The 19,357-nt window shown below is 38.8% G+C and overlaps 1 protein-coding gene across 4 annotated transcripts in view; it reads right to left on the reverse strand.

Annotated features, from left to right (window-relative positions):
* Positions 1-263: 263 nt before the first annotated feature.
* Positions 264-19,357, reverse strand: part of LOC122792228 (transcription elongation factor A protein 3-like) — a 1,160,229-nt gene continuing 1,141,135 nt past the window's right edge. For all 4 annotated transcript variants that reach the window (XM_044059974.1, XM_044059973.1, XM_044059975.1 and 1 more), the window contains 3 exons: positions 16,364-16,510; positions 12,007-12,078; positions 264-809 (listed from right to left, as the gene is read on the reverse strand). In XM_044059974.1, coding sequence (XP_043915909.1) covers positions 801-809; positions 12,007-12,078; positions 16,364-16,510 — 228 coding nt within the window. In that variant the 3' untranslated portion in view covers positions 264-800. The remainder of the gene's footprint in view (positions 810-12,006; positions 12,079-16,363; positions 16,511-19,357) is intronic.

Consider the following 19,357-nt stretch of genomic DNA (forward strand, 5'->3'; position numbering starts at 1 on the left):
ACTTCAGCTCTGGCATTTTGAGAATCAGAATACTTTGCTGCTTCCAAATGCAAATTTCAAGAATTAAGGCAAGTGATACCACCAAAATGTATATGGTGATCTAAATGGGGACACTCTGTACAGAAATCCTCAACTTCTGAAACTAATGTTTGATACACCATCCTCTGTGTGGCAGAATCATAGCCAGCCTCAGCGTCTGCATTTGAAGTCCATTTGTTGCTATTTCTAACAGAATATAAACAAGGATACAGTATCTTGTTTATTTATTTATTTGTTTGTTTATTTGATTTTATTGGGTAATTGTACTGGACTAACCAGTGGTTTCCCTTTTTTGAAGACCCAGAAACATGAAGAAATGACAATTGAGTTAGACATGGAATAAAACATACTCAATGAGCTATACATAAAAGAAAGAGCTGCAAAAGAAATATACATACAGATAAAGAGATGCAAGAGAAATATAGATGCAATCAGATGAAAAATAACAATGCATTTAAATATAAAAGCTCTATAACCATTAACACTTACACATTAACATCTGTTTTCCCCCCGTGGCTGTTTAATTGGTGTCTTAATTTATACTAAGAAGTGTCTACTACATCAGCCTCAAAATGTATTTCTGTTTTTATTACTAAAACTTTGTTCTGCCTAAGGTTTTCCTCTGCATTATGACTTAAACTACAGCACTCTATGTCTTATAAAGAATAATAAAACATGGGAAACAGTATTATCTTGCAGATCTTGAGTACATTCTTTGTAAATGAATGTATCCATTCATTATAGCATTGAACATCACCATCTCAGCAGAACTGAAAGATAAAAATAAACACGATTAATTACACTACTGTTCTCCTCTACTGCTTTATACTTAATAAAAGATGTATACATAGACACCTGAAAAGGTTAATAGACATAAGAGATAGCCAGAAACACTAGTAAGGAGATAGAAGAAAAAAAGACAAGAATAATCTGTTTTTCTTTTTTTTTTTCCTTTTTCTTTCTTTTTTTTTTTTTTTTTTTTTGGTGCATAGACAGTACAGATGTGGAAGCAAACTCACTATATTAGTATTGTTTTCATAATAGGATCATTGCTGCAGAAAACCATAATCTGATATGTTTAAAGCCTGAGAAAAATGGGTGTGTTAAAACCAGAGGAAGATGTCAGTCATGCAGCCATATCTCTTCCAACTTTCAGACGTTATGGGCATGCACCAGCAATCTTCTGCTATGACCAGTAGAGGGGGTGAGGTTATTGCAACAATTTGTCTATATTAAACATCGGCATGGATTATAGACAATCTGCAGCAATTGTTGTTAAAGATGCATTTTTTTAGTAAAATGAGAAAGTATGAGATAGTTGGCTGGTAGATATGAAGACAGTAATCCTTTAGTGCATTCAAAATATGAAATACTTTAGTGCATTCAAAATATAAGATCTGTGGATGGCAGGCAATATAAACAGTCTTCGCATTGAAGGTATTTGTGCACATACCACTCAATATTGTAGCTCAGGAAACCTGGACAAAGCCATAAATAATCGGGGGAACAAAGGCCCAAAGATAGGAACTTTTTTTTTTTAATTGCTCTTATAAACTTAGAAAGTTAATAGAATAACGGGTTTTACATTAGCATGAATTTTCTAAATGGTATGAAGTCTGAAACTCAAATGTCTACCATTATTTTCTGACTTCAATCCTCAATGATTTGCCAGAAAAGCAAACAGTTTACAAGGATTAAACCAAAATTATGAGCCAACAATCTGGACAGTGGAGAGGTAACACATTCCGAGACTGCAATCAAGTGCAATTATATTTTATTTTCTACTTCACTTACTCACACTTTCTCATTTTTTGGCCATGTATCAAAATAATTATTTCTGCTGACTGCAATCAGTACACATTTATATTCAGTATTCAATGATAACAAGCATTTTCTTCATATTTTAAAACAAACAATGGCCAAGAAAAAAATTTATTTAAATAAATAAGATACATAATAAGTTATAAAAAATAATTCATCATGTAAACGCTTCCTCGCTTAACAGAGCCTCATCAGGCATATTACCAATTCACATAAGCAGTTTGCAAGTTTTGTTTTATTGCAGGCTTAATAAGAATATATTCATTTAAATCAACAGTATTAAGCACAATCTGCTAATACAATCTAAAAAGTAACCAAAATAACTCATTACTTTATGAGAAAACATAAATATTATTATTTGCAGAGAAAATCTAAGAATATCTGCACAAGTTTCTACCATCCTCAGCCTTAGATCTGCATCATGTAAGATTTAGCAAAGACTCTAATTTCAAACATGCCTGTAAGTCTTTTTAGTGACTTGTACTGCAGGATTGATTTGGGCAGAATTTCCAGCATGCAAATGAGAGGACAACTAAACAAGCTCTAAGCATGCTTGCATTACAGTATACCATCTTCTAAGTTACAAAAATGTATTCTGCTTTTGACTGAACAGAGGATTGAAATTTATATTTATAAAGCATTCAAAAGAACAATGTACTATAACTTTGGATTGAAATAATTTAATCTGTCAGTGTTAAGAGCTGGTATCTATCAAAGTTTACAGTGTGTCATAAGCATGGAACCCTTCAATATTTTTGCTCTATAACCATGACCCAGGATTTCCTTAAGCTGAAGAATAAAAGATGAGGAAAATGAAACTGGAAATGCTTGGCAGTAAAGGCGTTTATAAATTTGGTATTACATCTCATACTAGGGTACAAAACTATATTTGTCCTGAATCTAAAGGAAACAGCAGTTGTACTGATAAGAGACTGCAAGGTTTGATAATTAGGAAATATGGAACACCAGGACCTGGTTTCACCAGAATGAATTCCTTGTAAAAATATTTGTGATAGATTATTATTTCTCCACTGCCACCTTATCAGTGTTATAACAAACATAATAAAAATGTAAGGATGTATGCATTTGGCTGTGTATCCTTTTGAAATTAACTGTATAGTGAAACAGACTGTTGTGGAAGGCAGCAACATAATGTTTTAACTGTAATGTTATAGCCTTCCCCGGAGTGAGAGGAAAACATTTTATTTAAATGTCTGAAGAAAGAGGATGTTTTAATTACAGTACACTAATCATCCTTAGGGTAAATAGCATAGATTTGAGATGGGCTTCACAGACTTTTAAAAACAACACACAATGCAAATTAACACATTTAATGACAGCACATTGGGTATGTGTGATACATAGACACAGACAGTATGGCTGCACAAGGGGGAAATTCGTACATTATGCAGGGCATGCAAAAGACTTCATAATGACATGAAAAGGAGGAATACAATGCAAACGAACCACACAGGTTTTGAAAATGCTGACATAAAATATGAAGGAGAGATTCAGGCACATATAAAACAGATGCTCTACACCACAGTACAAACATGTTCTGAACACTAGGGATGTTTGTTATAAAACAGGTGCCTTACACCACAGTACAAACATGTTCTGAACACTAGGGATGTTTGTTATAAAACAGGTGCCCTACATCACAGTACAAACATGTTCTGAAAACTGGGGGATGTTTGTTATACAGGGAAATGCATATGCTAGAAGTAAAAGTGGCATTGCTGAACAACATGTGTTAGTAGCTGTGTTCAGAGCCAGTGTCCACAGAGTTACACTGTGTAGCCATCCATGCCAGCATAAAAAAATACTAGCAGTGCCTTGCATACTAGTACCTTCTAGACCAGCAAATAGTGGACTGATGTCATGTGGACAAGGAGGCCTAGTCAAGCAATCTCATGTACAAGCAAAATCAAGGGACATGCATGGATTACCCACCACAGTGAACTCAAAGATACAGTGGATATAAAAAGTGTACACACCCCCTGTTAAAATGCCAGGTTTTTGTGATATAAACAAATGAGACCACAATGAATCATTTCAAAATCTTTCCCACCTTTAATGTGACCTATAACCTGTACAATTCAATTGAAAAACAAACAAATCTGTTAGGGGGAAACATACAAAAAATAAAAAGTACAATAAGCTGGTTGCGTAAGTGTTCACACCCTTAAACTAATACTTTGTTAAAGTACCTTTTGATTTAATTACAGCATTCAGTCTTCTTGGGTAGGAGTCAATCAGCATGGCACATCATGACTTGGCAATATTTGCCCGATCCTCCTTGCAAAAGCAGTCCAAATCTATCAGATTGCGAGGGCATCTCTTGTGCACAGCCTTCTTCAGGTCACCCCACAGATTTTCTATTGAATTTAGGTCTGGGCTCTGGCTGGGCCATTCCAAAACTTTAATTTTCTTCTGATGAAGCCATTCTTTTCTTGATTTGGATGTATGCTTGGGGTCATTGTCATGTTGAAAGTTAAAATTCCTCTTCAGCTTCAGCTTTCTAGCAGACGACTGAAGGTTTTGGGCCAAAAGTGACTAGTATTTGGAACTGTTCATAATTCCCTTCACCTTGACTAAAGGCCTAGTTCCAGCTGAAGAAAAGCAACCCCAAAGCATGATACTACCACCACCATCCTTCACCATGGGGATGGTGTTCTTTTGGTGATGCAAAGTGTTGTTTTTGCACCAAACATACCGTTTGGAATTGTGGCCAAAAAGTTCAACCTTGGTCTCATCAGATGATAACACATTTTCCCACATGCTTTTGGGAGACTTGATGTATTGTTTTCCAAATTTTAGCCGGGCCTGAATGTTTTTCTGTGTAAGAAAAGACTTTCGTCTTGCAACCCTACCCCATAACCCAGACATATGGAGAATAAGGGAGATTGTTGTCACATGTAGTACACAACCAGTACTTGCCAAAAATTCCTGCAGCTCCTTCAGTGTTGCTGTAGGTCTCTTAGCAGCCTCCCTGATCAGTTTTCATCTTGTCTTTTCATCAATTTTGGAGGGACGTCCAGTTATTTGCAACGTCACTGTTGTCCCATATTTTCTCCACTTTTTGATGTCTGTCTTCACTGTGTTCCATGGTATATCCAATACTGTGGAATTTTTTTTGTACCCTTCTCCTGACTGATACCTTTCAACAACGACATCCCTTTGATGCATTGTAAGCTCTCTGTGAACCATGGTTTTGCTGTAGCAGGCAACAGAGTAAATGTCAGGAAAATCTTACTGGGACAGCTGAACTTTATCTGGGGTTAATCAGAGTCTCTTTAATTGATGGCAGGTGTGTAACCAAGAAGACTGAATGCTGTAATTAAATCAAAAGGAGCATCAACAAAGTATTAGTTTAAGTGTGTTCACTTACACAACCAGCTTATTGTACATTTTGTACTTTTTATATTTTTCCCCTAACAGATTTGTTTGTTTTTCAATTGAATGTACAGGTTATAGGTAACATTAAAGGTGGGAAAAATTTTGAAATGATTTAATGTGGTCTAATTTTTTATATCACACAAACTTGGCATTTTAACAGGGGTGTGTAAACTTTTTATATCTACTGTATATGGTACATTAACTATCTTAGCTACAGAAAGTGACCTACAGTTGTCATGCTGGGTATATTGCAGGCATTAGCCTTGCATAACCTACACCAATTAATTTACATCATGATACTGCATTTGTAAGAAAGTATCTGCTTCCTCAGGACAGCAGAGGATAGAGGCTTAGGGATGTAACAGCATATCCCATTTCTCAAAGGTCCTGGGAGCACACACCTTACCATCAAGACCCCCACCAATCCACAGGAACTGAGATATATCATTAGGTATGGCTTCTACTCCACAAACTGCCAGGAAGTGTGTAATTCCCAGGGCATTATATATAATGTGTCTATGCTTCACCTATGTAATTCATAAGATTCACATGTACGCTACATGTCCAATATATACTAATGGTTCATTTAAGGAGGCTTCCCACATAGTAACCTAGATGGCAGGTGCACACACAGGTAGTATGCACAGGGTGGTATCCACACAAACCATGTAAGCATGGAGCAGGTCGCATATAATGGTATGATTGTTGTGTGTTGCAGGTAAGTGATGCCAGCTATGCTATGATGTTATGAATAATGACGTAGATCTCCAACCCTAGACCATGATAGAGATTGAATATATCACAGCCTGTGTGAAAACACATAATGTCATGGAGTGAGTGTTTGGACAATCGAAGGGATACTTTTTGTGCCTTGACACATCAGGCAGAGTGTTACCATATGCACTGTACAGCTGCAGCAAAGTCTTTGTTATGTGTGCCATGCTGCATAAAAAGGAACAGCTAGAGCAGCAGGGAAGCAGTCCAGCAGAGCCCACCAAAGCAGGATCACTACCACTGTTAGAGCAGGGTGTACAGTCTGGGGATAAAAAGGCACCAGTGGCTCCTCTTGTGTGGTGGAGATAGGTGTAATAGATCACTGTCCTAATGTAGAGGTGGTGCCTGGTCCAATACTATGGAGCATGATTAAGGCACCAAAGATTAAATGATGCATACAGTATGACATTCAGGTTATGCACAGCACTGTATGGGCTGGGCAGACTGTTCATCAGACATAACCACATCCATGCAGGTTAGGGGATTAACAGCAAAGAGTCATCATCACCTGCACAAGCTGTAGATGGGACAGAGTGACAGATAACACTGTAATATAGTGCAGGGTCAACAGAGATGACTTCAGTAGCCATGTACTATACAAGCAGATTGTGGGGAGCCAGAGGTCACTTCCTGCAGTGGTGGTACCTTATCCTATAGAGTTTGATGTTTGTTACCCTTCTCTTCACCTAATGCATACTCATTATGGCTACCCACAGCATTCTCATCTTGCTCCACTGTCTGCCCCACCATGTCCTGATTAATCTTGTTTCTGGTACCTTTACCCGGGATGCAAATGATGTGCATGTGGAGGTCTGTAGTAACACATCTGTCTCCTGGATCCTGAACTTTTCCAGCTTTTGCCTCTGTAAATGACCCATAGCAAACTCTGTATACTTGTGGATTCAATTGCCAATTAATGGGAGTGTCAGACAATCTGTGAAAGTCATCCAGTTATGGGCATGGGCTCCTTTCCACCCATTTTGTAACAAGTGAGCCAGCCCCTGAAATGCTGTGCACATCCCTTCTATACATTGTGCTGTAATAGGTATGGGCTCACTACAGTTCTTCATCAATCTGTTCATTGGCCCAATGTAGTAGTATTTACAACCTTTTACATTTCTGTTTATTACCATGTATCATAATGCATACTGCAGAGCAATGGATTCTTCATGTCCCTTATGTCCTGCCCTCCCATAGATGTCCAGTGTCTATGTCTTGCCCTGCTTTGACAGCTGGACATGGTACTACCATGCCAATGTGCTGCATTCACACTCACACATATCCCATGGTATCTATCTCACCACTGTTGCCATCCACCAGAGGTGTTGATTACATTGTTAAGGTATATTACCAGTAAGGTTTTCTGCCTTCGGTGTTTTTATATCCTGTTCCTGAAAGTTAGTATGTAAAGTCCTAGACTACACAGATTTTCATCCCTCTCACACAAAATATTGCTTATGCTTTACATCATGTTAATAAGGGACTCATGAAGCAACAGTTATGCTTATCTGGAACTCAATGTGTTACCCAGTCTAGCTGACAATAGCTATGTTCAACAAGGGTCTGATGAAGCATATGACCAATAGACTTAGAAGCACAACCTGCGTGGACCCATTCAGAATGGCATTAAGCTACAAAGGTTTGATAGCATCCCCCTTGCTCTTCTATATTGTGTCTCATGTGACTTCTGAAAATGCATCTGTGTGCAAGAGTCTACTGCTTTGCTCCTCCAATGAATCAGTGTAGTTGTTTTATATTCCTCATGCACTGTGCACAAAGGATGCATGGTGTCCCAGGGAGAGTAATACTTTGTTTTTCTTCCTGTACAGGAACTTCTCTGAATACCTGCTCTGGCACTATTTTGCCTCCATATATGTGACTGATGCCTAACACAAGCTTGCTAGGTTAAGAGACATCACTGACATCACCCATTCCAGGAGGTTGTTCTGGCACTGGTACAGTGACTTACATCAGTACCAAAATAACCTGCGTCACCAAAGCATGCCAGAGTTTCTAGAGTGTAAGTTAGGCATGTATTGTATGCATTTTTCCTCTTGTTATTGCATTATCGGCTATAAAGAAAGCTAAACTGAAAGAAGGGAAAGGCCTAAGGGTGGGTGCTGGCAAGGTGGAAATGGCTTTAGGCTTGGTTGCATTGTAACCCATATGATTCTATAACTGTGTACTGAGGTGCGCATATCTTGTTTTACAGCAATCAAGGAGTGAGAGCTAAACATAGCAGGATGTTACCATCTCTCCTGGCAGCTGTGTGCATATGTCATATGTGCCACTTCCCTTTGTAACTGCAATTTTATCTTCTACCATGTGTGTATTAATATGTTTGCTTTTTCTTAACCCATTACAGGTCCAGTAGTGATAGACATCAGGTAGTGGTGGCCGTCATCTCAGTGTGAGCTGGCCACTGCCTCAGCCACTTAGTTACTGGGTCTGCCTCTCAGCAGTGGGATGGTGGTAACTTATGGTGTCTGTGGCCACTTCTCAAGAGAGGGACACAGCCTCCTCTCATGACAGTGACAGAGGGAAGTCTCCCAATATCTCTCACTGACAGCTATGAAAGCTGATACTATCTGAGGTGTACTACTCCATGGATACCTGCCTTAGCATCCTTATCCTGTTTGCTGAGTCACAAAGTAAGTAATCTGTGACCATCAGACCACCAGAGGTGCAGCCTTCCTATGATATCATCACTGAAGTAGCTGAAGGCTGATGCCTTTGGGCCAGCCTGCTATCCATCCATTGCCCCTGCTCCATCTCCATTGCAGTGTTCCCTTCCCTATTGTGTCATTCCCAATATATTTGTGGTTGCCTAACTCTCCCAATCACCAGCTGTATACCATATGTTAGTTTGTGTCCATCCACTGTTATTCCCACGTTTTGTGTGTAACTCCCCCATGTACGCCTGTGTCTGCATTTTATGGTTTTTTGCTCGTCTGTTCCTGCCACCTTCTCTTCTCCCTCTTTCCCTTCACCTACCAGCCCTAGAACCCACAACATAATTTAAACATCTTAGCACCTAGCTGTACCAATCCTTAATTTTCAGTTTAGCGTTAAATCCTAGGCCAACAGTCTCCTATTCTTGACAAAGAAAAATCTCACTATCTGCTGAAGGGAGACTAGCCATTTGGAAAGGGGTTCTCCCCCCATGGCTGAAATATGTTCTTCTTATTATAACCAAACTCTTCAAGAAAAAAATTATTCCACTCTTCCAACCTTAGCCAACCAAATCTGGGGGTCCATTACTTTGGCCCACATCCCTCCATAGAGAACACCTGTTCATTCCTAGCAAATGCTAAATATTTTCCAATCAGTGATAGATGTGCACTCATCTTAGTCTCCCAAACCCACAAACTAATATACCAAGGCAGCTTCCATTTCTTCTTCAGCAGTCTGACAAAAAAAAACAATTCCATCAACCTGAAATCACAATCCTACCTGTCCATTTCTGCCTACTTCAGAAACTCCATTCCACCAACCCCTGTTCCTTAGTAATAGCTCCATAAACATGTGTATCACTCTCTGCACACCTAAGGGACATCTCTATGTTTCCCAAATTCAGACGAGGTAAAGAAATTCATCACAAAAACAGCATGCAGCTGCTTTTTTCTACAAGACATCACTTCAAATCTGAAAGTCTATTCCACTATTATTGCCCATCCTCTACACATTTACTTCCATATATTTATATTAACACTCCCATCCATAATCCCTCCTCTTTCTCTCACAGTCTCCACCTCCAGTTCTAGCACCCTAATCACTCTACTCCCACTTCTCTGTACTCTCCCTTCTAGCCAGTTTTACTCTATCTTAAGATGGTGTCTCAGCCAACAATATAGACTAAGACTTCTGCAAATGCAGCTGTATATGCATTGATATTAGCCGTTTGTTTTGTACTATATACTAAAACCTGTTTTCTGACTTCATGGTACTTTACAAAGTAACCTTCATATTTGATATTAAATGTTTACTCTTCTACTCTGTAAATTGCAATTGTACAATGTTTTCTCACAGGCAGAGCCTGAAAATGAGAGCTGCCCATCCAGTTCAGTGCTCTGCTCAAGTTAACAAAATGAAAAATGAAATAAAAAAAATAATAAATAAAAATATCGCTCCACCTATCCTACTATTTTTCTTTATATGTGAAAAATGAAGATCAAAATGGAGCACCAGCTGTGACCCAGCTGATCAGTTTGACGTCCAACTTGAATGCTGGAGCCAAGGAAGGTGGTGGAAGGATCAGGTTTATGCAGGCATGCCCACTTAGGAGGGGGGAGGGCGGGTGATCAGACACTTCCTCAGTGATGGAAATGGTACCATAATCACACAGCAGTTTTATGTCTATATTTTGGCGCTGAAGAGGCCTAAAGCTAAATGAGTTTAAGTGAGGTGATGTCCACGATGTCAGTAGCACTACCCAGTTAGGGCATACGACATACCTGCTGCCATTCACAAGTAACTTGCTTCTGGCTATCATAGAATGAAATACTATTGTGGCCTCACTGTCCTGTTAACCCTTAGAAAAACAAATTCTTTACTAAGTTTTATCTCATCATATCTTTCATCATTCCAGCTACCAATAGCTAAGGCATGTTTTCCCTAACAATACAGACATAACCTCTCTATTCCACCTTAATTAACATGATTTATTTTTCTCTGTGCCAGCCTTCACATGTTTGTACATCAACTCCATTAAGGACACAGTTACATCTGATCAGTGATGTCCTTCTAACCCATTACTTTCTCAGCATGTTCCCCTTCACTTAGTCATACACTACTTGCCAACTTCTCAGAATACCCCAAATAGGAGGGACATCCTCTTTAATCAAATGATTCTTTAATGCCTACCTTTTATATGTCCTGGCTGGCTGAATGGACCTTGGAAACTGTAGGTGAGGCTACAGACAGGAATGGTATACCATCAAAAGACTAAGGTCCTTCTCCCATAAAGTGTGCAAGTGCACGTACGCATGTGTGCGCATACGCACACACACACACGCACACATGCACACACACACACACACACACACACACACACACACACACACACACACACACACACACAAGACCTACTTTAATTATGCTCTCTAAGCCCTATTACAAGTGCTAACTGCATCTGCACCTCGCCCACTGCCCTGAGTTACCAGCAAACTGACTGTAAACCTAACTCTTCTCTCAGTGATGAGTCACCAATCCTACTCCTTGTGCGGGCCTTCCATCTATCAGGTTTCATCACTGAACCCAGTCTCTGTTACTGTGGGCAGGAACAAAATATGCCTACACCAATGGAACAGTCTCAAAACTGCCTTTTCATGAACTACAGCCTGTTTAGCCAATGGTTGCAGTTAGATATTTAGCTGCATGAGCTTTGTCTCGCAGCATCAAGGAAGCCACATAGTGGCAAGTGAGTCAGTCCTCAAAATCTGCATGAATTTTATTTCAAATGCTACAAATATCCCAACATACATAAGATAGATGAAAGAAGCATACACATACTGCACCTTATTTAGCCTGAAACCAAAATGTAATCCATTTATTCAGCAAGGCTTTATATTCAGATACTTTGTTAATCTCTTTTATACTCTACTCCAAAGTACAAATGTTAAGTTAGATGGTTACATATGACAATAAGTTCAAAGGACTAATACAAAAACTGGATTTCTCTATAGTGCTGGTGTTCTGGTAAGTAAAAATTATAAAATATCAGTTTTTAAGGGTACAACAGAGTTGGTTGAGGGATTACACACACTGTGACAGTATAGAAATGTAGGTGGTAGTGGTTTTGATATGTGACAATTTCATGTTCACTTTGTCTCTCTGTATCCCATTTTTGTCAGCTGTACTGCAACCTAGAAAGTAGACCCATTAATCACATTGTCTTTGTGGGACAGTCTTCACATCTCCTAAATAAAACATTTAAAATGAAAAAAAAAACTTCAAAATAGGGCAAAAACATACCTTCCAACGAAAGCCACACTCATTACAAAGCATGAATGTAGTCATGGGCTCATCAGCACTGCGGGTCTGAACCTATTGGTCAGGAAAACAGAAATGAGAAAAATCAAACTGCTAGTCATCTAAAATTAACTGGAGACAGTGACATAAAAACTACAAAACTGCTGCAAGAGAAAATCATACAGGCACAGCTTTTCATTAGTAGCTGTTTGCATTTATATTGTCGTGTAATTATGCAAAGTCACATAGATAATTTAGAACAACAATGTGCGAAAAGCACTTTAAAGATATTCAAATCTAAAATAAATCGGACAACTGTAGAGGCCCAAATCATGATGAAATGCTAAAGCGCCAAATGACTTTCAGAGTATGAGGGCTTTGATTCCAAAAGATACACAAGCTTTTTACCCTATTCCAATGTCTTCAGAAAGCATGCCATATTTATATTTAAATATTGGCCTAAGCCCACACCTAGTTCTGTATATTGCAGATATGTTCTTACTCCATCAGCTGGTCATGGAAGACACCTGCTATAAAGGTGATGATTGGATTAATCTTTACCACCAATAATCTGTCATTTTTTATTGAAGACCTCCTGTTTGAGAGCACATGTACACGTGACAACTACAGATCATGCCTCGGCTCTGAATCTCTAAGGGTCACTGCTAGAAACAAATGTCTTGCAAATCAAGAAATACACAGTGAAGATTAGTCCTCCATTGAAGTGCAGAATATTCCAAGAGACAGAAACCCATTTGGTGGCAAAAGATGTTGCAGTTGGCAATCCATTTCAAAAGGCTTTGTTTGGTAACTGCAAGATCTTCTCTATCTAGATCAAAGGAAATAAAGAGCTGTTCTGCCTTCCTAAACACACTCACCTACTTCAGGTATATCTGTTTTGGCAGAACCTATTCAGAGTGCAAAGGACGCTTCACCACTGGTTCACAGAAATGAGCAAACTGGTTTAAAAACAAATTAGAAACCACTTTCTGAAAGGTAGATGGGTTCCTACTTAGGGATCCCTGGTCATTGAGGAAGACCAAATTCAGTTCCCTGCACATAGATGATGCTTTGAGATGATTTAAGTGGGAAAGGAATTTTCCATGACACAATCTTCAGCAATGATGAGACAGCAGGCTGAAAGGGCAGATAGGTAAGCCTGCCAGACATGAAGTTCACAGGATTGGGGGGGGGGGATTCTTCAAAGGGTTCCATAAATACAGCACTTGTTTAAGGAATTGTTTGCAGTCAGTGCTGGATCAAAAATTTCACTTTCTACATTATTATGATACTCAATAGTACCAAATACATGCTTGTGAAATAACAAACTCCCAAAAACTGTTAAGGTGTCTGAGGAAGGTATATATTAATTGCAGTCTTATGGAGAGGGACAACACAGAGTACCAAGCCAAGCATATTTTCTCAGTTCCACTTGGAGATATAATCCTGCCAGATAGAAATCCTGTTAGCAGCTTCAGTATCCTTTGAGATTCCAGCAAGGAGATCAGATGGAGTTAAGGGCTAACATCAGGAATCAGGCCCAGAGGTGTTGTCAACTGTTGCACCAGTGATGGAATCAGAACAGTTTTGTGTATTGCAAGATACCTACATGTCTGAAGCCATGGTATCTTGGTCTGTATGTTGGAGATGCAAATTAGTTTGGTCTTTCTTCCAGAACTTATGCAATTAGACATACAATTAGCAGGAATGATTGAAATACATACAAGCTTTTCTTATATTATGAGAGAAACAGACAGAAATCTCATCCACAGACACTTTTACCTTGTCTATTGCACAAAGAGAGATGGAGACACCATTCTCCTGAATTATAAAAGCAAGGGCCAATTAACAAAGTGCCTCACAGTCTGATATGACAAACCAGACATGGCCGTTGAGCCTACAGCTCCAGAAAAAAGACAAGAGAAGCAGATCAATGAGTATGTCTGCTCATTCACTTCCCACGGGATGTGAATTGCTAAGAGATGGAAGTGTCTATAGTTACTGCCTCATGCACACTGCATCTCTCCACAGACATTACAATCTCATGCCTCTAGCTTGTATAAGAGCTGGCTGCATGGCCAAATGAGGAGTGTCATGAGAGAGATTTGTCTCCACGTCCTCAGGACTATTTGTATGAGTAAATGAGGAGTAAGCAGACTGCAAGGGTTTGTTTCCCAGCACTTAATGTTATGAAGACTATCTGCAGTTTCAGCTGGATAATGCGTTCTCTCTGTGGTCAACCACATCTTTTCACAATGTAGGAGTGGAAGTGAGCTCTTTACCCTGCCAGTGAATCAACCATTGTCAGCACTTGTTACAGGATTATCTACAGGCATAAGAAACCCTCCAAAATGTTATTGAAAGTTGTCCACCACTCCAGGACTTGGCAAGAGAGGTCAATACAATTGATTACACATGATACAATTAGAAGTTATGTTATCATGTGATGATTCTGCAACAACTGATATTTCACAATGCACTGCAACACAAAAATGATAGCTATGCAGACAATACTATGAAGATCATGACAGTCATCAAGTCTGGAGGGTGAATCAAGCTTTGAAACAGTCCTTGCTCTGTGTGCTCAATCAACATGTCAAGACCATGACTTCTGGGATTCATGTCCTGTGCAGGAACATCCAGTACTGAAAATAGCCAAGCTTTCAGTAAAGATGACAGAGAAGCCCTCTCCTAATTTATGGTTAATGACCATGAACTGCAGAATCTGGTGGTCTCACTGCACAGATGATTTCAGGCAGCCTTTTGAAAAGGCCTCTAACAGCATGTTATCCAAGTACAGGAATACACAGAGGTGCTTCATTTCTTTTAGATTTTTGACACCATAGCCAGTACATTAGTAAATTATATAAGTGCTAAAGAAAGACCAAATGGAAACACTTTGTACTAGAAATGATGCCCACTGACAATAAACTGGAAAACCTCTAGTTTGGACTCCAGATTGTTATGAACCAAGAGTCAATAGCTTTGTCTAATAACACCATCTAGGTGCTCTGTGGCAGCAGTCGTATGACCTCTTGAAAAGTCTAGACCTGGAAATGAACATATGAGATATACTGGCTCAAGGGACGGCGGTCTAAAATGAAACAAGTACTTTCACTTATTTTCCAGTGAGTCTGTTATGCTGTTAAAATGTAAACATTTTTATTTATGCATGCATCCATCCAGCTATCTATCCATCCATACATTCACATAGGGGCAAACATATTGGATGGTTTAATCAATCACTAAACAGTCATCACTTTAGTGTACTTCTAAAGCTTTCCTTGTACACTACTTGTTAATTACCCACTGCTCACATCCTTTATATCTGTTTATTTTCATTCCCTGTTCCTGAAGTTCTGTACATCTGTCTGACTCTCAACTTTTAGCAGTCCACCAGTTTGGTTCTTTCTCTTTTTTTTCTGCTCACATCCCTAATATATACAAGTCCAGAACAGTTCTAATCACCAAAACAGGAAGCTCTGGAGGGAAACTTATAAATGTATTTCCCCTTAGTATTGGTTTATTTGCAAACATGAAAATGAGAGGATGGTGGAGAAGAAACATTCATTATTCATCATTTATCTTATTTATCTAAGTGCGTATTTGCAGTAAACCTTTAATGAGGGCATATTGACTGAAGTTGCTAACACTGCATCTTTACTGATAGACATTTTTCACAAGAATGTCACATCCACCTTGTACACGTGTACATTGGTAATTGCTGCTCCTCATAATCCCATCTTCTGCAGCTACCATGCTATTTTGCAGGCTCCTCAGAGTGCACTAACACTGGGAGGGTCTACTTTACTACAAGAACTCCTTCATGTGTATGCATATGATCCATTTACAGTCACAAGGGGATTAAACCTGCCTGAACCACACAGATGGATGGGCCAGGTGAGGTGCCATTACACCGTGGTTAAGTGAGGGCTTTTAGTCATATTGTCCTCCTCTAGTCAGGTATCATAAGTCAAGATATAAAAGTGTTGTGTGAGTGTGTGTGTGTGTGTGTGTGTGTGTGTGTGTGTGTGTGTGTGTGTGTGTGTGTGTGTGTGTGTGTGTGTGTGTGTGTGTGTGTGTGTGTGCGTGCGCGTGCATGGGTATGTGTTTGTGTGTGTGTGAGTGGTATGTATATAATGCAGGAGACAGGTAAAAATTGTAAAATTTAGATTATCCATAGGAAATATATTAAACAGTGAAACTGAAGTAATTTTGAGGAATATTGTGTCTGTTTCTAATTATTATTATAGAGGAGTACTTTTACCAATGACTCATGCATTCTGTGTACCAGAGTCACTTTCACTATGAAAAATTAAGGATCATATTTATATACACAGCAAATACAGTCTCTACTGACCTGGTTGTACGTGCAGTTCTTCTTTCTACATTTGCTGCACTGAAAGAGGTCGGTTTGGGTACCTCCAGTCTTTGCCATCTGATGTTCTCGGATGGCTTCCTGGGTTAGAGTGCTCCTCAGCTCTTTTAACTCATCACTGGCCATCTCCTGTAGAATGAAGAGACAGGTGAATCACATATGTTTTAAAAAGGTATAGCGACATTGCAAATATTTAAGAAAAAAAATACAATCACTTCCATAAATGGCAGTAAATAAAAAAAAAATCTGTTTTCTGCCATATATAAACATAGATGTTATTTGCTTCTTTTTTGTGCTTGGTAATCAGGTTGCTTAGTAAGCTGATAGGATCCCCCTTTTAAATGACCATGCAATAAAAAACAATACAGAAGTTTAATCAGTAGACATACAGATGAAGAACAGACATCTTACAAAAGTGATGGCATATAAGAAGTACAATAACTAATTTCAAAACCTGTACCTCTGAAGGAGCCAGGGACAGTATGTAGAGCTATAATGTATCCGTAACCACAATCAGTGTATAAGTATTAGATATTAAATAAAATTAAAAAAGTATGATATGCAGAAAAATACACATATAACTGCTGTATGTAAGCACAGTTTTATTTAAATCAGTCGCTGGGATTCAATAAAATCCATGTAGTATAAGCAGTAATCCATGGTAAGCAGCAGCGCTCATTGCATATTCATGCCCCACTTCACATTTAAACTTAAATAAGCAAGGTTTTGTGGCAGACAACAGTGTTGCTGGCCAGGAAACCATTTAAGTGGATATCTCCTGTTTAAATCAGAGCACTGAAGGTCCATGCAATGATCACCGGGCTTCACAGATAGCTCTCAGTCTCTTAGTGTAAGACATGTGGACAAAGGCCAACTTAAAGGGGGGGACTAATAACCCAAAAATAGGGACATATTTGACATATTTCCCCAACAGAAATGTGCTAGAATAACCGGGGTTTGTGTTAAGATACATGTTATGAAAGATTTGAAGTCTCAAACTCAAATGTATGTAATTATTGAGTCACATCAGTTCTGAGATCATCCCATTGATATGGCAGAAAAACACAAATTTGATAAGGAACATCTCTGGAAATTCTGTGAAAACCTGGAGAGTTGAGAGGTATGAATGTTAAGCGTGTGTTCCAAATATAGCACTGGACATTGTAGCTATAGTGCAGAGTATTGTGAAATACCATTCCTGGCATTCTGTACTGAACTTGTGAAAATGATCTTAAAGGGTGCATGGACTGCCATGTAAAATAAACACTCAGGGGAAGTGTGTGTATTGAATAGACACACAGATGAATTTAAGAAATGAACATAAGAAAAGAGGATAGGTGAAACAACCTAATTACAGCAGATGAGGGCATGTCAATGGAAGAAGGTTGTAGCAGCAACACCAATCACATATCAATATGGTACAGCAGGAATGCACAGTGAAAATGCATATTATGTGACTGTCACACAAGATGACATAGCAATGGTGAGGATGTCTGTGTGAGATAATCATTCTTACATGAATAATACAGAGGACAGCTATCAGGTATCTGACATACAATTGGGGTAGGGTGCATATTGTGAAGTTGTACAAACTGATTGGATTGAATATAAGTGCAATCTCAGCAGAGGTCTCCAGCATGTGGGACACAAGTAAAGGCTCATGGACAACATTAAAAGAAGCGAGCACAACCATGGACAATATCAGAATAATACCACCAGTACTCTCATGCCTCTGATATAACATATGTGATTTAGAGTGATCAGACATGATTCTGTACAAACACACTTGTACAACTATTATGATAATCCACACTGTGCTGGCACTGTAACATCTGCTGGAGGTGTTAGGAGGTACACTGCCATACCTGTATATGACATTATCAGTAATGCAGGCTAGTCGACTTGTGTGCACGGCATCTATATATATATATATATATATATATATATATATATATATATATATATATATATATATATATGTATATATATATATATATATATATATATATATATATATATATATATATATATATATATATATATATATATATATATATATATACATATACATATATATATATATATAGCACAATCCACTCTGTCATGAATGTTATCCATGCCATTAATGTTGACAAACACATATGTATGTACTGTGTGCATCACCAGAACAGGTAGCACACGTATCTGGTGTAACAACTTGATAGGGGTTCTGCACCATCAGACAGCAATGTTTATGCCACAAAAAGAATACCTAGGTATGGCCAATAAACTGTGTGATACTTACTGTGACAAAGGTAGTGCACTTAAGTTACATATCAGTAGAAGATGTGTAGGGAGGGAAAAGAAGAAGGATGCATTGTACTCAGTTATTGGTGTGATAAAGGCTGGGAATTGTGGAGGTATTATGGCCTCTGATGTGGGTGTCCTTCACATACTCTGTACTTGTGTTACATACAAGGGAGTAGTCAGCACCATAACCACATGCTGGTGGATGTTCCACTTACCATCTACCCCATGACACAGATAACATACCTACTGGTCTGATTATAGGGTGTGATGTCCACATTATACTTGGGTTGTATGTTTGTTTTCCTGATGTAGAAAATCCCCCCCATGTTTTCTTGTCATTGCAGGTGTTGGCATGGCTGTGGCAGCAGTCTTTGTTATGTGTTGATACTGTCTGTATTATACTAATATCACAGTTGGAGTCAATGACTGCCCACAGTCTGTAGTCCTTCAGTCAGCTGTTTGGACACAGCACATGTACATCATCTGTGATGTCCATTACTTACATTATGGACAGGAAAGGGCCTATCAGACAGCCCTGATGTAAATACCTCATCACTGGAACTCAGATATAGGTCACTTCACACATTTCAACATAGTTAGATGCCACGTATGTGATCCACTGGTCTACCAACTTGGTGATACAGCTGTTTATGGCCACATCTGACAATGCTGATTGAATACCTCAGT

The sequence above is a fragment of the Protopterus annectens genome, chromosome 1.part2 (assembly GCF_019279795.1).
Source record: "Protopterus annectens isolate FY-2018-M chromosome 1.part2, PAN1.0, whole genome shotgun sequence".
NCBI lineage: Eukaryota > Metazoa > Chordata > Ceratodontiformes > Protopteridae > Protopterus > Protopterus annectens.